We start from the raw sequence: 24,307 nt of genomic DNA, 5'->3' as shown, positions 1-24,307 counted from the left end.
GTCCCGCCTTGGCGGTTCACATGAGCCACTGCTGTGACACTGTCTGATTGAATCAGAACCGGTAGGTTTCGAAGAAGACTCTCCGCTTGTCGAAGGCCGTAGTAAATGGCCCTGAGTTCCAACACATTGATGTGTAGACAGGACTCCTGGTCTGACCAAAGACCCTGAATTTTTTTTCCCTGTGTGACCGCTCCCCATCCTCGGAGGCTCGCGTCCGTGGTAACCAGGATCCAATCCTGAATTTCGAACCTGCGACCCTCCAGGAGGTGAGCACTTTGCAACCACCACAGGAGGGACACTCTGGCCCCTGGGGACAGAGTTATTTTCCAATGTAAGTGCAGATGGGACCCCGACCACTTGTCCAGAAGGTCCCATTGAAAAGTCATTGCATGGAACCTTCCGAAGGGAATGGCCTCGTAGGCCGCCACCATTTTTCCCAGAACTCGAGTGCATTGGTGAACTGACACCCTTTTTGGTTTTAGCAGGTCTCTGACCATGTTCTGGATGTCTTGGGCTTTCTCTATTGGGAGGAAGACCTTCATTTGTTCCGTATCCAGTATCATACCTAGAATCGGTAGTCGAGTTGTCGGAATCAACTGTGACTTCGGTAGATTTAGAATCCAACCGTGTTGCTGGAGCACTCTCAGAGAGAGCGCCACACTGCTCAGCAATTTCTCCCTTGATCTCGCTTTTATCAGGAGATCGTCCAAGTATGGGATAATTGTGACTCCATGCTTGCGCAGGACCACCATCATTTCCGCCATTATCTTGGTGAAAATACTCGGGCCGTGGAGAGTCCAAACGGCAACGTCTGAAATTGGTAATGACAATCCTGTACAGCGAATCTCAGGTATTCCTGATGGGGGGCATATATGGGGACATGAAGGTACGCATCCTTTATGTCCAAAGACACCATAAACTCCCCCTCCTCCATGTTAGCTATTATCGCTCTGAGAGATTCCATTTTGAATTTGAATCTTTTTATGTACAGGTTTAGGGATTTCAGATTCAAAATAGGTCTGACCGAACCGTCCGGTTTCGGTACCACAAATAGGGTTGAGTAGTAACCTCTTCCCTGCTGGTGCAGAGGAACCTTGATTATCACTTGCTGTATACACAGCGTTTGAATTGCAGCTAACACTATATCCCTTTCCGATGTGGAAGCTGGTAGGGCCGATTTGAAAAATCGGCGCGGGGGCACCTCCTCGAATTCCAATTTGTAACCCTGGGAAACTATTTCCAAGACCCAGGAATTCAGGTCCGAACTGACCCAGGCCTGACTGAAAAGTCGAAGACGTGCCCCCACCGGTGCGGACTCCCTCTGGGGAGCCCCAGCGTCATTCTGTGGGTTTTGGAGCAGCCGGGGAGGACTTTTGTTCCTGGGCACCTGCCGAAGCAGGTGCTCTTTTGCCTCTGCCCTTTCCTCTGGAGAGGAAAGAAGATCCCCGACCTCTTCTGGACTTGTGCGACCGAAAGGACTGCATCTGATAGGGTGTTACTTTCTTTTGCTGCTGGGGAATATATGGTAAAAAAATTTGATTTACCTGCTGTCGCTGTGGAAACCAGGTCCGTCAGCCCATCCCCAAACAATACATCACCCTTATAGGGTAGTACTTCCATATGTTTCTTGGAATCCGCATCACCCGTCCATTGGTGAGTCCATAAGGATCTTCTCGCTGAGATAGACATGGCATTGGCCCTAGAAGCTAGCAATCCAATGTCCCTTTGAGCATCCCTCATAAATAAGACTGCGTCCTTTATGTGGGCTAGAGTTAAGAATATAGTATCCTTATCCATATTATCAAATTGATCTGTCAGCTCATCTGTCCAAGCTGCAATCGCGCTACACACCCATGCCGACGCAATTGTCGGTCTTAGCACAGCCCCTGTATGAGAATAAATACACTTTAAGGTAGTTTCTTGCCTGCGATCTGCAGGGTCCTTAAGGGCCGCTGTGTCAGGAGACGGTAGCGCCACTTTCTTGGACAAGCGCGTCAGGGACTTGTCCACAGTGGGGGAAGATTCCCAAATCTCCCTGTCCTGCTTAGGGAAGGGGTATGCCATATAAATTCTTTTGGGGATCTGCGGTCTCTTGTCCGGAGTCTCCCAAGCTTTCCCAAAGAAATCATTTAATTCTTGAGATGCGGGAAAATTAATAATCTGTTTCTTTTCCTTAAACATGTGTACCCTTGTGTCGGGGACCGAGGGTTCATCCTCAATATGCAACACATCCCTTACTGCCACAATCATACACTGAATGGTTTTAGTCACCCTAGGATGTAATTTTACTTCGTCATAGTCGACACTGGAATCAGAGTCCGTGTCGGTAGTAGTGTCTTGTGTTAAGGGACGCTTTTGAGACCCCGACGGGCCCTGTGAGTCGGTCCAATCCGAGGATTGACCCCCTGATGTCCCCCCTAATTCAGCCTTATCAAGCCTTTTATGTAAAGATGCCACACTTGCATTCAACATATGCCACATGTCCATCCAATCCGGAGTCGGCACAACCGACGGGGACACACCACTCATTTGCTCCACCGCCGCCTTGGAGAAGCCTTCCGCCTCAGACATGTCGACACACAGGTACCGACACCCCACACACACACAGGGATTACCTATAAGGGGACAAAACCCCAACCAGGCCCTTAGGAGAGACAGAGAGAGAGTATGCCAGCACACACCCAGCGCTTAATAACACTGGAAAGATATGACCAGATAGCGCTTTTATATAACTATAAATTGACCAGATTCCACTCACTGCGCTCAAAATGCCCCCTCCTCTTTTTTCCAGCCTGAATGTTCAGCAGGGGAGAGACCAGGTAGCCAGCGTTTTCCTCATGCAGCTTCTGTGGAGAAAATGGCGCTGGTTAGTGCTGGGGATCAAGCTCCGCCCACCCGACGGCGGGCTTCGGTCCCGGTGATTTTTTTTATAGAAAATGGCGGGGGATCGTAGAATTACTGCCCAGCAGCCTAATCTACCTTGTCAGTGCCCAAATGTGAGATTTATTGCTGCCCAGGGCGCCCCCCCCTGCGCCCTGCACCCTTCAGTGCTGCTCTGTGTGTGAGACTGGGAGCAATGGCGCGCAGCTTACCGCTGCGCGCCTTACCTCATGAAAATCTGATGTCTTCTGCCTTCTCATCCGGCTTCTGTCTTCAGCATCTGAGGAGGATGGCGGCGCGGCTCCGGGACGAACCCCAGGTGAAACCTGTGTTCCGACTCCCTCTGGAGCTAATGGTGTCCAGTAGCCTTAGAAGCAGTGCCCAACCTGACAAGCCAGCTCTGCTTCTCTCTCCTCGGTCCCACGATGCAGGGAGCCTGTTGCCACCAGGACTCCCTGAAAATAAAAAACCTAACAAAATTCTTATCCACAGAAAACTCTGGAGAGCTCTCTGCAGTGCACCCATTCTCCTCTGGGCACAAGATCTAACTGAGGTCTGGAGGAGGGGCATAGAGGGAGGAGCCAGTGCACACCCATAGTCTTCTTCAAGTTCTTTTTAGGTGCCCTATCTCCTGCGGAGCCCGTCTATACCCCATGGTCCTTACGGAGTCCCCAGCATCCTCTGGGACGTAAGAGAAAAAGGATTATAATCTCCATTTGCACCTCAGGATCCGTAGAAGAAAAAAGTTGCACTTAGTGGCAGTCTGTACCGTGTGGCCTCAGCTTCCACGTAAAATGCCCGGAGATATTCAATTAGTCGCCCACAGTAAAAAATCTCGACTATCCTCAATACATCACTTAATGCAAATGTATGCTTGCACCTCCACATTCAGAGGCGCATAAGGTCTGGTTGTAAGCTTACAGCAGGCTACTAACTGAATAGCCTTAGGTGCTTTACCTTGGAGCTGAAACGCCTATAATGACTCTCCAAAGTCCTATGCAGTCCCCACTCAAACAATTACCCAAAAGAATGGGTTGCCACCTTCCTCAACGTCACAAGCATCTACTGCTATGAACATTTCAATGATATGGGTGGCTACAGATTGTTCTATCCCTGCCCACTTCAAACATGGGACAATTCGGATAGCCAAGAGAAGAATATTCAGAACGTACCAAGAACCTAGTCAAATGCACCAGTGTGCTTAAACTATCTGGACTCAATCCAATTAGGGAGTCTGCGAATGCAAGTTTGTTTCATGAAATTCACAGACTTCACATAAATGTATATATCAAAAGTATATATATATCTATTTATCTTTATATATCAACACTGACAAATGAGTTCTCCAGCTGACTGAGTGAGAAAGTACACAACAGCAAAAAAAGCAATTAAAGATAATCCAATCATAAATTTATACCTATCTATATTAAACCGAGGTCTTAACTTGTAAATCATTGTAGCAAAACTGAAAATTGGCCCTTAATCTCAATCCCAAAAAGTATAAACTCAGTTCACCCTGAGGAAAGGACTAGTCTCAAATACTTGAAGTGAGCTTAAAGCACCTGCAAGAAGGGGACCACTGATCATGAAAGTGTCTAATCTGCTGAGACAGAACAGATCTGAGTCAAGAGGAACAATTGTGAGGGTGTACCAGTATGAGCAGTATAGGCAAGTAAGCTATAATAAAGATGTGTTTAAACATTGTAAGGCTAAAAAAAAAAAAAATCTGAAATGCACGACAGAGAATTCAGTTAAGTGTGGTCAATCCTATCAGCCACCATGATCTCGCAAGTGCAAGTCATCGCGGCAGCGGCCGCACTTTACTGCGGGTCAAAGGACACAAAAGTGCTCGCTGCCCCATAGGGCCCAGAGCAATTTTGTTTGAATTGGGGCCGATTTCAGATGGCAAAGGGTGCAAGATCAGGTGCAGTTGCCAGCATTGAAACACGCGGCAACGGCACATCACATCCTTTACAGCTAATAGGATCGACCCCAGTGAGTAGCACAGTGGTTCCCAAACTCAGTCCCCAAAGCAACCTAACAGTCCAGGTTTTAAAGATATCCAAATCGAGCACATATGGTGAAATCTGATAGATTGAGGCATTAATTAAGCCACCTGGCCAAAGCATGGTTGTCATTAAAACCTGGACCGTAAGGATGCACTGAGGACAGATTCTGGGAACTTCTGGAGTAGCCATTAGGCAGGCTGAAATGAGAGATGGAGAAAACCTAACATACTAGTCAGCGGTAGATCGAAGAATGTGAGGAATAGTATTCAGAGATGCGATTAGAGATGTATTAGAGATGTACAGTATAATAGGGTGGTAGTGCTAAAGGAAAAGGATGAATAATTTGAAATGGATTCTATAGGACACGGGAGACAGCTTAGGAAATTTCAGAGTGGTGCTCAGTCTCAGTGAAGCTTTCAAAGTGATGCAAGAACAAAAGGGTGAGGGAAATGTCAGATAGGAGGAGATTGAGTTTTTGAATGCATCTTGAGTAAGAAAGGACATTCTAGAAAGACTACATATGAGGGATAATGCAGAGGTCAAGACAGAGGAAATTAGTAAAGTTCAGATTCAGGTCTCTAAAAGCTTCTTTAAGCAATGGCATCCAGAATGACAAAAAACGACAACAACAACGTATTAAAATAAAACTCAGAAAAATTTAATTTTAATAGACAATGTGTTTTCTTACCCCCTTATTGGCAGCTATACAGCACTCTGCTAACCTTAACCAGAGTCGAGGGTTTGAGTGATACACCTGAACAGCTTCTATCAAACATTCAAAGGCTGCCAGCGGTCGCCCGATGTGCAGAAGCTGTATGCCACAGTTATAGAGCAACTCGTAACGCTTGTTCGTCAACAGCGTACACATCGGTCTGCCTGAAAATTTCTTCCCTGATAAATGCAAAAAATACCGGCTTTTAATAGACAAATAAGCAAACAGTGACTTATAGTTCAAGACAATATAGGACAAGTACTGGGTATATAAACATTTCTGTATCAGCAGACGACACTGAAATAAGTATATGGATAGCAGAAAACCGAGGGATTAGGTGCCATCAAAGAGTATGGAGTAGAAGATGGTTTTAGTAAGAGAAGAGAAGGAAAAGCACATTAGGGAAAGGGGCCCTGCTCGTGACAGTTTATATTCTAAAAGGGGAGGGGCAGACAGACAGGGGTGACATGAATGGGGTAGACCGTGAGCGCGGAACAGAGGGTTAGGATGAGAGTTGGCTGGGTTTGGCAAAATAGTGGGTCTTGAGAGCTCGTTTAATATTTTGTAGAGAGGTGGAAAGTCTGATAGGGAGAGCTAGAAAATTCCAGAGATAGGAAGCAGCACATGAAAAATCTTGGAGGTAGGAGTGGAAGGAAGTAATAAGTGGGCAAGAGAGGTGGCGTGCATTAAGTGGAATGAAGAGGATGGGTAGGAGTGTAAACGGAAATAAGGTCAGAGATGTAAATGGGAGAGGAGTGGGTGAGGGCTTTTGTAAGTTAGTGTGAAAAGCTTGAATTGGATTCTGAAAGGGAAGGGGATCCAGTTAAGGGCTTGTAAGAGAGGGGAGGTGGATGTAGTTCGTTGGGTGAGGAAGATAAGCAGGGCTGCAGCATTGAGGACAGATTGAAGTGGAGAAAGGCATTTGTCAGGGATGCCACCTAGGAGGATATTACAGTAGTCCAGTCACGAGATGATTAGTAATTGGATAATGGTCTTAGTAGCATCCGGGGTGAGAAGGTCTGGTCCTGGAGAAAGATGTCAGAGTTGGTAAGAGGGATGGGAAGGGGTGGTAGGATAAAGAAGGTGGCTGGTTGCTGATGATCTGGCGGGATGTAATGTACAGGTATATGGGGTAATAGGCAGAGAGTGAGGATGGGAGATGAGGTGGACAGAGGAGGGAGTTGGCAGTGGCAAAGAGGTGCCGGCGGTTCGAAGACTGAGAGATAAGGTTTTTGAAGTATGACTGTTTAGCGAAGGAAAAGGCAGTCCTGAAAGATGAGAGCTTAAGTTTGAAATGGAGGCAGTCTGCTTTAAAGTGTGATTTCCTAAACTGTCGGTATCGAAAGTAAAGTTGTCTAGGAATTTGGAGGGAATGTCAGGGGGATGGTAAATGACAGCTACTCGCAGATGAACACGTTGGAAGAGGCGTGAAGCATGGATCTCAAATTTAGATTATGTAAGGGACGGTTCTGGGGGGTATTAGTTGGTAGGAGTAGCTAGAGGGTAAAAGGGCCCCAACACCACCAGCATGGCAACCCCCGGGACAGGGTGTGTGAGGCCACCAGCAGAGAAGCAGCGGAAGATGTGGTGTCAGAGGGGGTAATACAGGTTTCAGTAATGGTTAGGAGAGTTGAAGATGAAAAGGTCATGGGTGGGGACAGTTTGTTACAAAGAGATTTGGAATGCAGGGAAGCAGAGGGTGTAGTGATGGTGTTGGATCCTGAGCTAGGAAGGGAAACTGCAGGAGTTAGGCACGGAGGGAGTACAGTGCGATGGAGGGAACAAAGCGGAGTGTGGTAGAGGGCCTGTGGGGGGGGCCGAAGTGAATAACCATGGGGTAACAGGAGAGATGGGGAAGGGAATCAGAGGGGAGGATGGGAGACAGTAGAGGAGAGAGGAGATGTAGGAGACTAGGAGAGAAAGATAGAGGTGGTACAAGGGGGCAAAATAAAGGATTAGGCAGACAAGGAGTGTTGAGGGGTGTTGTTGTCAGTCTGGACATAGTGTGGATGAGGTAAATAGGGTTGGAAAATTGAAAATAGGACTAGTGGCTGAATGAGAGACAGACCAGCAGAAATGCAGGGGATAGTATAGCGCTGGTAGATTCAAGTGTTCAACTGCAGTTCTTTAGTTACAAGCGAAAAGTTTAGATGGTTGCAGAAATGTAATTTTAAGGTAGAATGTGTTAGAAAAGAGAGGATATGAGGGGAAGCAAAAAAGGAAAAAAGCTAAGGCAATTCAGACTATATTTACAAGTATATAAACTTTGGCTAATTAACACAGGTTACCAGTGAGGCAAATGTTTATCTGATGAAAGGTGATAATTACACTGTGTTTGATCATTCAAACCCCAACCAGTATGCCTTCATTAACTATGGGGTATATTCAATAAGAGTCGGACACTGCCGTCTTGTCGGAAAGACAGCAGTTTCCGACTGAATGCTGTCGGAATACACATGGATCGGCAGCTTCAGCCGCCGAGCCGCTTATATTGTCGTAAGCGCGGCCAAACCAGACAGGTTTTAGCCCCATTTCCCACAATGTCAATCCGACTTTTAAAAAAAGTTGGATTGGCAGTGTCGGAACGGGCCAAACCTGTCGGGTTTGGCCGCGGCAATGAAATACTTATTGCTAAGCAGCAGTGTGAAGAGAAGCAGACGGCTTCCTTGTGTGACACTTCACAGCGATGTACGGGGGCATTGCCTGTGTCCCCTCACATGTGAACGGTGTGTGGTGTTACCGCTGTAGCCGGGCAGCCGACGCATAATGCAATGCTGCTGTACATGTGGACGCTGCCTGCCACCGGTGGCCGTGGGCAGGAATCTGTAGCATGCAAGCAGTGTACACAGTGACCTGGGCGCCCTGCTGCTGCGGGCTGGCTACAGGCACCTGGCTGAGCTACAGTAACACTCCCCGGGTAACACACTAGCAGCAGCCATTAAATCACACAGAGATAACTGAATGATGCCCTGCCCCCCGCACATTATACACCACTGTGTGCTCATGTCTCCTCCACACCCACAGCAGCTCCCGGCCACGCCACTACCTATAGGCCAGTAACAGCGCAGGTCAGATCCTTATAGTGTAGTGGCTAGGTAACTGGAGTTAATGACAGCAGCAGCAGCACCGGGAACGGCCAAATCCGACTGTCGAATTTGGCCGCTCATTGGGCGGGATTCAATTCTTTTCACCCCATTCCACACCTGTTCTGTTTATGCCCTCGGGGGCATGGTATCATTATTTCAACTTGCTACCCTTGGAGTAGCAAGGCACCCGACCCTTTACACAGCCAAACCTGATTACTATGGGCGCGATATGCACAATAACGGGGATCATTTTAGACAGGAGATTGGGCGTGATCTATCATTTGAATTTCACCCATTGAATAGGGCTTGTCGGATCCATTATTGAATATACCCCTATATGACTCACTGACCAAAACTTCAAACGCAGGTATTTATAATTGCAAGCACATCATGATGATAGTAATATTTTTAAACACAAATAAAATATCTCTTTTTGATGCATCAATAAACCCTTCATAGACAAATGTACTGCTATATTGTCCTGGATTTTATCCACAACAGCTTTTCTCCAGTGTAGGCAACCATATACAATATATCTTACAGAAAATGTAGCAACTTCAGTTCAGAAGACATGTACAACGTCCATACCCAATGCTACCTATAACATGAATAACAGGGACGAGGGCTCACCTGGATCTGTAGACGTGGATAACTGTGCGCAGGCATTGTCATTTTCCTGGATAGCCTTTTTGAAGTAGAAGAGACCTAAATTGTGTTTTCCCATGGCAAAATGAATGCACCCGAGATTGTTCCAGAACATACATCGAACACATTCGCCTAAAATTAGAATTATATGCTTACTATAAATACACAATGCCAACAAATTCAGCTGTAAATGCTCGTGTAGATGCAATATTTATTTTTGGCCATCCTTAAAAAAAGTGACAATCACAATTAAATTATTTTTACTACAGTTACTTTAAAGAAGGAAAAACGAATGACTAATCATCAAGATATCGTTCTAATGTGTACCCAGCCAAAGGTTTTAAAACTAGTCATGGAAACAAATCAAAATGTATTTATTTTTAATATAGCTACTTGTACTATGTTACAATTTGTATAAAGCACAGCTAACTTTCACCCTTGTTTGTATTTATGACAGTTACAAAAGTATGGGGGAAAGGTAGGACATAACACCAATGTATCCAGGATAAGGTTTGAAAAAAGCAATAAAAAAATAAATACAAAACTGAGGGGCAGATGTATTAACCTGGAGAAGGCATAAGGAAGTGATAAACCAGTGATATGTGCAAGGTGATAAAGGCACCAGCCAATCTGATCCTAACTGTTAATTTACATATTGGAGATGATTGGCTGGTGCCTTTATCACCTTGCACATATCACTGGTTTATCACTTCCTTATGCCTTCTCCAGGTTAATACATCTGCCCCAGATTTCTCTATCTAAAATTGGTAGTATAACTAATTTTCAGCACTCCAGGATTTTATAGTTTATTTTTAAACTTCAATAATTTTTATTAAAGAGTAGTTTACGTATTTGGGGATACATAAAAGGAAGAAGGGGAATCAGGGGAACAAAAAGGGGAATAAAAGAGAAGACAGGATTTCAAAAACGAAAACATACAAATCACAGTAAATCAGTGAGCATAGAACAACAATGAAATAATCGAAGGCCAAAATGGTCTCAGGAAGAACAATGCATAAAAACATACAATAAAGCATGAGAATCAGCTAACATAATAGTAATGATAATGAGAAAAAGAACATAATAACAGTTAGTCCTCTTTAGCGGAGTCCGGCTCTCTCTCACAAAGGCTATATTGACGGGGATCAAATTGAGATGAATTGGGAAAATACTGAGCTCAATCTCCTTCCGTAACAAATTCGCGCCAGGATGACCAACGCACGGAGAGGAGATGAGGCTGAGCAGACATATGGCATATATTCTGTTTCCATGATATAATGGAAATTAATCTTATGTACAACTTTTAATTAACTAGGAGGGGTGGATTGTTTCCATATTTGCAAGAACATCTCTCTTATGCAACAAATTATCAGAGAACACATGTAGCCACCTTTATCTTGACTGGCTGAGGCGTTTGTCCCGATCGAGCATACGCAGCGTACTGGGGCGTAGGGAGGCGCGCCTAGTCACAGACAGGCGTACCTAATCGCACGGAGGTAGACAGAGCATTTGGCGTTACCTTTACGTGTAATACCTGCGATCATCCACCAGATGTCGCCTTTTACAATCACCACTGCGCATGCATGTGGTTCCCGTAAAATACAATACTGAAATATATAATAAGGTCTACTTTACTAAGCGTCTCATTACGCTGCATACAGTTAATACTCATTACGCTGCATTATTTAATACAGTAAATACTCATTATGCTGCATTATTTAATACAGTATATACGGTACAGACGCAAATAGTACAGCATACAGTATATGATCCATCTACAGTACTTTATGAATATGTGAGCGTCCAAGTCCCGCAGACAAAACAACATAAAACCAGTAGTGTACACTGTCGCAAATGGACGTGTTAGAAGTTCACTATTGCCTCTTGAGATTAGGAATTTTGTACAGTATGTTAGCGTCCTAATCCCATTGCCATTACAGCATAATCAAAACCAATGGATTTATTCATCTGTCTGCGGCAAAGTGGTGAAGTGTTCCGCTTCCTATACTCAGAGTCCCGCGTTCGATTTCTAAAGTACGAATGCATGTTAGTTTTTTCCAGACAATTTATTATTTTTTTATTCACAAAAACCAGGGCAAAGCTGCAGGAGCGGTTCTACTGTTAAGGTTCCATGCACCGTACAGTACACATACAATTCTGTAGCAGGGCAGACTCAATAGAAATGGCTACCACCTATGACTCCTTGCCCCACGGAGGCCCTAGGCTACGGAGCAAGTAACAGTCCAGATTTTGCAGGCTATGGGGCAATGCTGAAGGAGCGTCACAATCCCCTATCTAAAAACACAGGGGCGATAGGAATAAGCGAGGTCTATGCACTTAACGATACCCCAGACCTTATCGCATCACAAAGTGACAAAATGTCCAAGGCACATGAACATCCACCTTGTGTCAGCACTCAGCTATGGAGCGAGTGACGGCATAGGTTTTGCAGGCTTCGGGCAGTGCTGAAGGAGCGTCGGAATCCCCTAGCTAAAATACACAGGGGCGATAGGGTTAAGCGAGGTCTATGCACATAATTCTACAAAACGGGGTTCATGTGCCTTGGACATTTTGTCACTTTGTGATGCGATGGGGTCTGGTGTATCGTTATGTGCATAGACCTCACTTATCCCTATCGACCCTGTGTATTGTAGCTAGGGGATTCTGACGCTCCTTCAGCATTGGCCCGTTCTTTGAACATGGTATTTTCCACTGCCTTGCCCTACCCCCATCCCACTTTCCCCTTCCCCCCTGGGAGCCTGCACAGTTCATGCAGTAGACAGGTAGAGAGTTCCGATCAGGTTACAAGACAAGATTTATGTGAAACCTGTGTGCACCCTTCCATTGAATGTATAACAAAGACAAAAAATTATAATACAGTGAATGTCACGGGAACTCGGACGCTCATACTGTACACGTATTTCAAAAGCACAGTGTTTATGCATTGTACATACTTCCTTTTACACAATTACTTGCGTCTCCATACACAACCTTGCGTCTGCACACACAAGTGTTTTAACATGTTCGTTTGTGTCTGTGTAAACTATTTATATTGAGAACTCTCACCATTGGTCACCATCTATTAACATTACAGTCGTCACTGACCATTTGCCAGAGCTGTACATCAATCCGCCGCTATATGATCGAAAGTACTGGATTAGTGGAGCATTAGCCACCCAGTGGTGATGTGTAATGCATGCTGAGTATCTAGAATCGCCTCAATGCACCTGCCTGTGATTAAAATTCAGCAAGCTAAGCTATCGCCTTAGCGTGACTAAACGTCCGTCTAGGCGGAGAATCGGTCAAGATAAAGGTGGCTACATCTGTAGCAAAGCGACAGAAGATGGGGAGAGCGATAAATCAAGCACTTTGTTAATTAATAAAAAACCTCTGACCAAAAAGGACCAATAATGGAACACGACAGAAATATATGACCCAACTCGCCACACTGGCCCCAGCAAAATTTAGAACACGTAGCCCAAAATGTGTGAAGCCTATCAGGCGTAAGGTACAATCTATTAAGTAACTTTATGTGCATTTCGGTAATGGTGCTAGCACCTAGACATCTTATAGGAAGAAAGGAAGATATTATTCCATTGAGAATCAGTCAACGAGATATTTAAGTCATCTTTCCATTTCTTTTGGGCAGAAAATCTGGAAACAGGAATTAAATTAATGATAATACCATACCAAAAATGAGATCTCCTTGAGATTTAATTTGTGCTAAACATGCAAAACTTTGGGCATTAGGGAGAGTACAGGACTAGAAATTTTAGGTAAACCTTTCCACCAATGAAGGATTTGAAATAATACAGTAAGTCTGAATCATGGAGCGAGAATTTATGCTGTAAATCGGCAAAAGATGGCAAAATGGACCCATTCAATAATTCCCTAAAATAAGCAACACCACAGGAAACCCACCTCGACCAAATTCAAACTAGGTATTAATTTAGCCAGCGATCTCAAGGAGATGTGCTGGAGGTAGGACATATAGAAGGACCGTTTCACAGGCCGCTCATCCATTACTAAAAGGGAAGCCTGGGTGTAGGGTAACAGTGAAGTTGGATTTGGACAGAGAAATTAAGGAATTTTCATAATATCCTCTAGAGCAGGGGCGGACAGACTTTTGGAGTTGGCGATCTACTTTGAAAGCTAAAAAGCTTTTGTGATCTACCTAGGAGGAATAATAGTGCGCGCTACAGGCGCGCGCGCAAAAAAAGGGGCATGGCATGACAAAAAGTGGGCGTGGTATAACAAAAAAAGGGACGTAGCCTTGCTGCACAGAGTGTAATGACTGCCTCACACGAAATAACACATTGGACCCCACAGGTAAAAACCTCAAACACATATGCCCCCACAGTGCCTGAGGGTTCACTACGGCTGGCCGGCGGTCGGGCTCCCGGCGACCAGCTTACCGGCGCCGGGAGGCCGACCGCCGGCTTACCGACAGTGTGGCGAGCGCAAATGAGCCCCTTGCGGGTTCGCTGCGCTCGCCACACTACGGGCACGGTGGCGCGCCACACTATTTTATTCTCCCTCTATGGGGGTCGTGGACCCCCACGAGGGAAAATAAGTGTCGGTATGCCGGGGGTCGGGCTCCCGGCGCCGGTATACTGAGCGCCGGGAGCCCGACCGCCGGCATACAGAAGACCACCCGTGCCAGATACACATGCCCCCACAGTGCCATGTGCCCACAGTGCCAGATATGCCCCCACAGTGCCAGATACAGATATGCCCACACAGTGCCAGATATGCCCCCACAGTGCCAGATTACAGATATGCCCCCACAGTGCCAGATATGCCCCCACAGTGCCAGATATGCCCTCACAGTGCCATGTGCCCACAGTGCCAGATTACAGATATGCCCCCACAGTGCCATGTGCCCACAGTGCCAGATATGCCCCCACAGTGCCAGATATGCCCACAGTGCTAGATATGCCCTCACAGTGCCATGTGCCCACAGTGCCAGATATGCCCCCACAGTGCCAGATACAGATATGCCCCCACAGTGCCAGATATGCCCCCACAGTGCAAGATACAGATATGCCCCCACAGTGCCATGTGCCCACAGTGCCAGATATGCCCCCACAGCGCCAGATTACAGATAAGCCCCACAGTGCCATGTGCCCAGTGCCAGATATGCCCCCACAACGCCAGATTACAGATATACCCCCCACAGTGCCATGTTGCCACAGTGCCAGATATGCCCCACAGTGCCATGTGCCCGCAGAGCCAGATATGCCCCCAGAGCCACATATGACCCCACAGTGCCAGATATGCCCCACATTGCCAGATATGCCCCCACTGAGCCATGTGCCCACAATGCCAGATATGCCCCCATAGTAGAGCTCACCGGAGTGGAGAGCGCAGCGCGCGCTTCTCCTGTCTTCCGCCCACCCTGCTTCTAAGTCTAATCTCCGGCGGTGACGGCAGCGTGTATGGCTCAAAACAGGCGCCGGTCCGCGAGCTCTCATTGGCTAACGAACCGGCACCTGATTTGAGCTATACACTCTGCCGTCACTGAGGAGGCAGAGCGGCAGGCAGGAGAGGCGCGGCTTCGGGTGGCTGGGCGGCGGATCGCGATCGACTGGTCCGCGATCGACTGTTTGGCCACCCCTGCTCTAGAGGGTATGAGGGAAATACTGCCCAGGCCAACCCAGCCTAGTTCCAAATTTAAATCTAAATAAACTTTGAGCTGCACCAGGAGACGTGCTTCCTGATAGGACACCAGATCTGGAAGGGCAAGGCCACCATTAGGTCTAAAGAGTATCATCCTAGACTTAACCAATTTAGGAGGACCTGCAGGCCAAACATATTTAGATAAAATAAGGTTACAGTCTGCTAAATACTTATTATGGAATATATAAGGGATTGTACGAAACAAAAACGAGTTTTATGGTAAGAACTTACCTTTGTTAAAACTCTTTCTGCGAGGTACACTGGGCTCCACAAGGATAGACATAGGGTGTAGAGTACGATCTTGATCAACAGGCTCAAAAGCTTTGACCTTTTTCCCCAAGATGCATAGCGCCGCCTCCTATATCGCGCCGCCTCCTATATCACCCCGCCTCCGTGCACAGGAGCTCAGTTTTGTTAACCAACCCAATGCAGTAGCAAGTAAAAGAGACGACAACTGCCAGTTGCCACAAACACCACACTCTCCCGACAGAAGTGTCAGCGGCTAATGCCATACCAACCCAAAGAAGCTAAGTGCGTCAGGGTGGGCGCCTTGTGGAGCCCAGTGTACCTCGCAGAAAGAGTTTTAACAAAGGTAAGTTCTTACCATAAAACTCGTTTTCTGCTGCGGGGTACACTGGGCTCCACAAGGATAGACATAGGGGATGTCCTAAAGCAGTTCCTTATGGGAGGGGACGCACTGTAGCGGGCACAAGAACCCTGCGTCCAAAGGAAGCATCCTGGGAAGCGGCAGTATTGAAGGCATAGAACCTTATGAACGTGTTCACAGAGGACCACGTAGCCGCCTTGCACAATTGTTAAAGGGTCGCACCACGTTGGGCCGCCCAAGAAGGTCCAACAGACCGAGTAGAATGGGCCTTAATATTATCAGGAGCAAAGAGACCAGCCTGTACATAAGCATGTGCAATCACCATTCTAATCCTTCTGGCCAGAGATTACTTGTGAGCAGGCCAGCTCCGTTTGTGAAACCCAAACACTACAAAAAGATAATCAGATTTCCTAATAGGAGCAGTTCTCTTCACATAGATACGGAGAGCCCGTACCACATCCAAAGACCGCTCTTTGGGAGACAGATCAGGAGAAACAAGTGCCGGAACCACAATCTCCTGATTAAGGTGGAACGAAGAAACCACCTTAGGTAGATAGCCGGGACGAGTCCTAAGAACCGCCCGGTCACGGTGAAATATCAGATATGGGGAACTACAGGACAAGGCACCCAAATCCGACACTCTTCTAGCTGAAGCAATAGCCAGCAGAAACACCACCTTAAGGGAAAGCCACTTAAGGTCAGCTGAACCAAGAGGTTCAAACAGAGACTCTTGTAACGCCTCCAAAACAACCGACAAGTCCCAAGGAGCCACAGGCGGGACATAGGGAGGTTGGATACGCAACACGCCCTGAGTAAAGGTATGCACATCAGGTAAGGTCGCAATTTTTCTCTGAAACCACCCCGACAAGGCAGATATTTGAACCTTGAGGGAGGCCAGACGCAGGCCTAAGTCCAGGCCCTGCTGAAGAAAAGCCAACAACTTGGCTATACTAAACTTGGAAGCATCATAATCGTTAGATGCGCACCAAACAAAGTAAGAATGCCAGACCCTATAGTAAATCCGAGCCGAAGCCGGTTTCCGGGCCCGCAACATAGTTTGAATGACTGCCTCAGAAAACCCCTTAAAACGGAAGCTTCAAGAGCCACGCCGTCAAAGACAGCCGGGCTAGGTCCTGGTAGACACAGGGGCCCTGAACGAGGAGGTCTGGGCATTGTGGAAGTAAAATTGGACACTCTGACGATAGGCCTTGCAGGTCTGAGAACCAGTGCCGTCTGGGCCACGCTGGAGCTATGAGAAGCAGATTTCCTTTTTCTTGCTTGAACTTCCGAATTACCCTGGGCAGGAGTGACACCGGAGGGAACACGTACGGCAGCCAAAACCTCCACGGTACCGCCAGCGCATCCACGAATGCTGCTTGAGGATCCCTTGTCCTTGCTCCGAAGACCGGACCCTTGTGATTGTGTCGAGACGCCATCAGACCTACGTCTGGAAGGCCCCACCTTTCCACTAGGAGTTGAAACTTCTGGATGGAGGCCCCACTCGCCGGCATGCACGTTCCAACGACTGAGAAAGTCCGCTTCCCAATTCAGGACTCCCGGAATGAATATTGCCGATATGGCCGGTAGATGGCGTTCCGCCCAACGTAGAATCCGTGAGACTTCCTTCATTGCTAGGCGGCTTCGAGTGCCGCCTTGATGATTTATGTAAGCCACTGTGGTGGCGTAGTCCGACTGTACTTGAACAGGACGGTTCTGAATTAAATGCTGGGCTAGGTTCAAGGCATTGAAGACCGCCCGCAACTCCAGAATATTGATCGAGAGGAAGGACTCCTCCTTGATCCACCGCCCCTGAAGGGAGTGTTGCTCCAGCACCACGCCCCAACCTCTTAGACTGGAATCTGTCGTCAACAGGACCCAGTCGGATATCCAGAACGGACAGCCCCTTCACAGTTGTTGGTCCCGGAGCCACCAGAGCAGCGACAGACGGACCTCCGGAGTCAATGAGATCATTTGAGACCTGATCCGGTGAGGCAGGCCGTCCCATTTGGCTAGAATCAGCCTCTGGTGAGGGCGAGAGTGAAATTGAGCGTACTCCACCATGTCGAATGCTGACACCATGAGGCCCAGCACCTGCATCGCCGAATGTATCGACACTTGCGGATGAGATAGGAAGCAACGAATCCTGTCCTGAAGTTTCAGGACTTTCTCCTGAGACAGGAACAACCGAGGGTTGTGAGTGTCCAATAGCGCTCCCAGATGCACCATGCTCTGAGCAGGGATCAGGGATGACTTCTTCCAGTTGATTAGCCACCCGTGGGCTTGCAGAAACCGGACCGTCACATCTAGATGACGCAGGAGAAGTTCTGGGGAATTTGCCAGGATTAACAAGTCGTCCAAATACTGCAGTATCCTGACCCCTTGACGGCGGAGTACCACCATCATCATCACCGCCATGACTTTTGTAAAGACTCGCAGAGCCGTTGTTAAACCAAAAGTTAACGCCCGAAACTGGTAATGGCAGTTGCCAATCGCAAATCTCAGGTATTGCTGATGAGACACTGCTATAGGAATATGCAGGTAAGCATCCTGTATATCCAGTGAGACCATGAAGTCCCCAGGTTCCAAGGCCAGAACTATAGAGCGAAGGGTTTCCATACAGAACTTGGAAACCTTCACAAACCTATTCTCAACCTCAAGGCATTGAACGGGCCGGGAGGACCCATTTGGTTTCGGGACTAGAAACAGCGGAGAATAGTACCCCCGGTCTGTACCACCGAATGTAGAGTGTTTGCCTTTGTCTTGTCCAACGGGACATCTCTCTGGCAAAATCGATGAGGGGGGCGGTTTTTGAAGGCTATGGCGTAACCTCGAGTGACGACTTCCCATACCCAGGCATTTGAAGTGCTCTTCAACCATTCCTGGGTATACCTAGAAGCCGGCCCCCCACCCTGGGATCCCCCAGAGGGAGGCCCGCCCCATCATGCGGCAGGCTTATCTGTCTTGGAAGCTGGCTGACGGGCCGCCCAGGCTTTTTTGGGCTTAGGCTTACCAGGTTTGGAAGTGCAGGCCTGCTTGTTGTACGCCTGACCTTTTGCTTTACCTGAAGGACGAAAGGAAGTACCTTTAGCCTTCGACACAGAAGGAGCATTACTTGGCAGACAGGCAGTTTTGGCAGTAGCCAAGTCAGCCACAATCTTATTTAAATCCTCCCCAAATGGAATTATCTCCCTTAAAAGGGTTTTTCTAGAGTCCAGATCCACAGACCAGGATCTCAGCCACAATATCCGGCGAGCCAGGACTGACGTAGTAGAGGCCTTGGATGCCAGGATACCGGCATCAGAAGCCACCTCTTTAATATAACGAGAAGCTGTGACAATATATGACAAGCATTGTCTAGCATGGTCAGAGGAGATTTCAGCATCTAACTCCAAGGCCCATGCTTCAATGGCCTCTGCAGCCCAAGTAGCTGCAATAGTGGGCCTTTGTGCAGCACCCGTGAGGATGTAAATCGCTTTCAGACAACCCTCCACAAGTTTATCCGTAGGCTCTTTTAGAGACGTGACGGTGGTGACCGGTAGAGATGAGGAAGCCACCATCCTAGCCACATGTGAGTCCACTGGAGGAGGCGTTTCCCAATTCTTAAGACAGTTCCGGCGCGAGGGGATAGCGAGCCAGCATCTTCTTTTGAGGCACAAACTTCGTAACCGGGTTTTCCCAGTGTTCCTGACGTATATCAATTAGGTGGTCAGAGTGAGGTAAAACTTGTTTAATCACCTTCTGACACTTGAACTTATCTGGTTTCTTAGGAGGAACGGATGGCTCTGGATCATCCGTAATCTGTAAAATTAACTTAATAGCCTCCAAAAGATCAGGAACATCCACATGTGAACCACCCTCCCCATCTGCCGTATGTGAGTCAGAAACTGTGGGGTCAGTGTAAGTGCGGTCTTCATCAGACGAGGTGTAAGTGCCATCTTCATCCGACGAGGTGTCAGTGACAGCAGTGGATTGTGAGGAGACAAGCGCTCGCTTAGAGGACCACTTGGACGTAGGCGAGCGACGGTCAGACCTTTTAGTAGTCAGGGACTGGTTCAACTTCTTTATTTGAGCAGATAAATCGTCCGCCCACCGCGGGTTAGCTGCAGGGACCACAAACGGTTGCACCGGCATTGGGGGTGTTAGTTTATGAACTAGCGTATGCAGAAGCGTGGAAAAAGCGTCCCACGGCGGGTCATTACTTGCCCCCGTTGCCACAGTCCCACTGGGAGGGCAACGAGCCCCCAGAACCAGAGCCCAAAGCTGCTATATTCTCCTCATAGGTATCTGCGGCTTCAGCAACACCGGCAGTGTGTTCAGCCCCAGAACAGTTACCCTCGGAAGCATACATGATATAACTTGCAGTATCAGGTAACACAGTATAATTTGTCAGCAGCACAATACCTCTAGCCCAAACCCCTGCGCAGTGTAGTCAGCACAGATCAAGGAGAGATATGGTGACTAAATCACAGAGAAAAATACGTAATACAGTATATCTTTGTGAAAATCCTATATTAAATAAAACCTGACGCACCAAGCCCCCTCAGGTTATAGAATATAGGGATAGCAGGTTGAGTGAAAGACACGAAATGGACACCACTCAGCTATCAAATGCACACACAAATAGTCACAGTCTGTACAATGCAGAGGTTATTACTAACAATAATACTGCACTGGACTAGCTTACACAGCTATATAACAATAGATATAACAGTACACAGTAAGAACTGGATGTATATTACAGGGTAATTGTACTAGGAAACCCTAAGTGCACTCTTTCTTAACGAACACTGACTAAAAAAGGCAGGTAGAATACTTAAGTGTCTTGTAAAGTCACAGCACTGACAACCAGGCGGCTTTACATAGGAGGATTTGCCCAAGCAGTCCCAGTAACAGTGAGCTGAGGGATAATGGCGCCGCAGACACTGCCAGGGAGTGAGGGAGAGACAGATATGCAGCTCCAGGGCGGGAACATTTGAGAGAAATGGCGCCCTGGGGCTGGGAAAGGGGCTCCAGGTCTAAGCCTTATCCCCTCTGCTGGCAAAACCACCGGGTACTGCGGGCTACTTGTAAAAAAGGTTTAGAGAGAAAACCTGACCTGCACCCATGCCCTGGTGATCTAGTGGGATCGCCTGTACTGCCAACAGTGTCCACCGCCAGCGCGCGCGGCCCGCCTCCCACCGGCTGCGCCGGATCGCGATATTGTGCTGGTCCCGCGAGCGGGACCCACTTACCTCCTCCCGAAGTGCGGCCACGCGATCCCGGAGAGACCCAGCCGTGGGTGACTGACTTGGAAGAAAACCGGAGCCTCCTGCTGTAGGTACCCGGCAACCAGGGCACGGGAGTGTACAGCGCCGCTGGGTGAGAGATGGAGCTGCAGCAGGCAATGTCTACTGACATCCAGCACAATCTGTGCCTCTGCTGCAGCCCTTGTAGTCTTCTTTTTTCTTCAGAAACAGCTTTTTCTAGAGCTGCTGTGAGCAGCTCTTCCTGTTACATGCTTGCACTGCAAGCACCAACTACAAACTGAGATCCTGTACACGGAGGCGGGGTGATATAGGAGGCGGTGCTATGCATCTTGGGAAGAAGGTCAAAGCTTTTGAGCCTGTTGGTGCTTCAGATCAAGATCCTACTCTACACCCTATGTCTATCCTTGTGGAGCCCAGTGTACCCCGCAGCAGAAAATCAATTTAGGGAGAAGGGACATCTTAAATGCTGCCATAGGACCCAGCTAAGAAATATTGTAAGTAAGCCAACATACATAATCTACTAAACCACAAATCCATAATTCAAAGTAGATCAGAGAACGCATTCAACCATTCTAACAGAAACAGAGAACAAGGCATACCCACAATCCCAGGACAGCAAAAATAAGATTTTACTTACCAATAAATCTATTTCTCGTAGTCCGTAGTGGATGCTGGGACTCCGTAAGGACCATGGGGAATAGCGGCTCCGCAGGAGACAGGGCACAAAATAAAAGCTTAAGGATCAGGTGGTGTTCACTGGCTCCTCCCCCTATGACCCTCCTCCAAGCCTCAGTTAGGATACTGTGCCCGGACGAGCGTACATAATAAGGAAGGATATTGAATCCCGGGTAAGACTCATACCAGCCACACCAATCACACCGTACAACTTGTGATCTGAACCCAGTTAACAGTATGATAAACGCAAAGGAGCCTCTGAAAAGATGGCTCACAACAATAATAACCCGAATTTTTGTAACAATAACTATATACAAGTATTGCAGACAATCCGCACTAGGGATGGGCGCCCAGCATCCACTACGGACTACGAGAAATAGATTTATCGGTAAGTAAAATCTTATTTTCTCTGACGTCCTAGTGGATGCTGGGACTCCGTAAGGACCATGGGGATTATACCAAAGCTCCCAAACGGGCGGGAGAGTGCGGATGACTCTGCAGCACCGAATGAGAGAACTCCAGGTCCTCCTCAGCCAGGGTATCAAATTTGTAGAATTTAGCAAACGTGTTTGCCCCTGACCAAGTAGCTGCTCGGCAAAGTTGTAAAGCCGAGACCCCTCGGGCAGCCGCCCAAGATGAGCCCACCTTCCTTGTGGAATGGGCTTTTACTGATTTTGGCTGTGGCAATCCTGCCACAGAATGTGCAAGCTGAATTGTACTACAAATCCAACGAGCAATCGTCTGCTTAGAAGCAGGAGCACCCAGCTTGTTGGGTGCATACAGGATAAACAGCGAGTCAGATTTTCTGACTCCAGCCGTCCTGGAAACATATATTTTCAAGGCCCTGACAACGTCAAGCAACTTAGAGTCCTCTAAATCCCTGGTAGCCGCAGGTACCACAATAGGTTGGTTCATGTGAAATGCAGAAACCATCTTAGGTAGAAATTGAGGACGAGTCCTCAATTCCGCCCTGTCAGAATGAAATATCAAGTAAGGGCTTTTATATGATAAAGCCGCCAATTCTGACACACGCCTGGCTGAAGCCAAGGCTAACAGCATCGACACCTTCCATGTGAGATATTTTAAGTCCACAGTGGAAAGTGGTTCAAACCAATGTGACTTTAGAAAACTCAACACCACATTGAGATCCCAAGGTGCAACTGGAGGCACAAAAGGAGGCTGTATGTGCAGCACCCCTTTTACAAATGTCTGAACTTCAGGTACTGAAGCCAGTTCTTTCTGGAAGAAAATCGACAGGGCCGAAATTTGAACCTTAATGGACCCTAATTTTAGGCCCATAGACAGTCCTGTTTGCAGGAAATGAAGGAAACGACCCAGTTGAAATTCCTCTGTAGGGGCCTTCTTGGCCTCACACCACGCAACATATTTACGCCAAATGCGGTGATAATGTTTTGCGGTTACGTCCTTCCTGGCTTTGACCAGAGTAGGGATGACTTCTTCTGGAATGCCTTTTTCCCTCAGGATCCGGCGTTCAACCGCCATGCCGTCAAACGCAGCCGCGGTAAGTCTTGGAACAGACAAGGCCCCTGCAGTAGCAGGTCCTTTCTTAGAGGTAGAGGCCACGGTTCGTCCGTGAGCATCTCTTGAACATCCGGGTACCAAGTCCGTCTTGGCCAATCCGGAACCACGAGTATAGTTCTTACTCCTCTCCTTCTTATGATTCTCAGTACTTTTGGTATGAGAGGCAGAGGAGGGAACACATACACTGACTGGTACACCCACGGCGTTACCAGAGCGTCCACTGCTATTGCCTGAGGGTCCCTTGACCTGGCGCAATATCTGTCCAGTTTTTTGTTTAGACGTGACGCCATCATGTCCACCTTTGGTTTTTCCCAACGGTTTACAATCAGGTGGAAGACTTCTGGGTGAAGTCCCCACTCTCCCGGGTGAAGGTCGTGTCTGCTGAGGAAGTCTGCTTCCCAGTTGTCCACTCCCGGAATGAATACTGCTGACAGTGCTATCACATGATTTTCCGCCCAGCGAAGAATCCTTGCAGCTTCTGCCATTGCCCTCCTGCTTCTCGTGCCGCCCTGTCTGTTTACGTGGGCGACTGACGTGATGTTGTCCGATTGGATCAACACCGCCTGACCCTGAAGCAGAGGTTTTGCTTGACTTAGGGCATTGTAAATGGCCCTTAGTTCCAGAATGTTTATATGAAGAGACGTTTCCAAGCTTGACCACAGGCCCTGGAAATTTCTTCCCTGTGTGACTGCTCCCCAGCCTCTCAGGCTGGCATCCGTGGTTACCAGGATCCAATCCTGAATGCCAAATCTGCGGCCCTCTAGTAAATGAGCACTCTGCAGCCACCACAGGAGAGACACCCTTGTCCTTGGCGACAAGGTTATCCGCTGATGCATCTGCAGATGCGATCCGGACCATTTGTCCAGTAGATCCCACTGAAATGTTCTTGCATGGAATCTTCCGAATGGAATCGCTTCGTAAGAAGCCACCATTTTCCCCAGGACCCTCGTGCACTGATGCACTGAGACCTGTCCTGGTTTTAGGAGGTTCCTGACTAGCTCGGATAACTCCCTGGCCTTCTCCTCCGGGAGAAACACCTTCTTCTGGACTGTGTCCAGAATCATTCCTAGGAACAGTAGACGTGTCGTTGGAATCAGCTGCGATTTTGGAATATTTAGAATCCACCCGTGCTGACGTAACACTACCTGAGATAGTGCTACTCCGACTTCTAACTGTTCCCTGGATCTTGCCCTTATCAGGAGATCGTCCAAGTAAGGGATAATTAA

General features: G+C 47.7%; 1 protein-coding gene across 5 annotated transcripts in view; it reads right to left on the bottom strand.

Annotated features, from left to right (window-relative positions):
- Positions 1-24,307, bottom strand: part of CNOT10 (CCR4-NOT transcription complex subunit 10) — a 292,315-nt gene that overhangs the window by 192,166 nt on the left and 75,842 nt on the right. For all 5 annotated transcript variants that reach the window (XM_063922301.1, XM_063922302.1, XM_063922300.1 and 2 more), the window contains 2 exons: positions 9,318-9,464; positions 5,578-5,780 (listed from right to left, as the gene is read on the bottom strand). In XM_063922301.1, the coding sequence (XP_063778371.1) occupies positions 5,578-5,780; positions 9,318-9,464 (350 nt within the window). The remainder of the gene's footprint in view (positions 1-5,577; positions 5,781-9,317; positions 9,465-24,307) is intronic.

The sequence above is a fragment of the Pseudophryne corroboree genome, chromosome 5 (assembly GCF_028390025.1).
Source record: "Pseudophryne corroboree isolate aPseCor3 chromosome 5, aPseCor3.hap2, whole genome shotgun sequence".
NCBI lineage: Eukaryota > Metazoa > Chordata > Amphibia > Anura > Myobatrachidae > Pseudophryne > Pseudophryne corroboree.
This window is presented reverse-complemented; position numbering and strand designations above follow the sequence as displayed.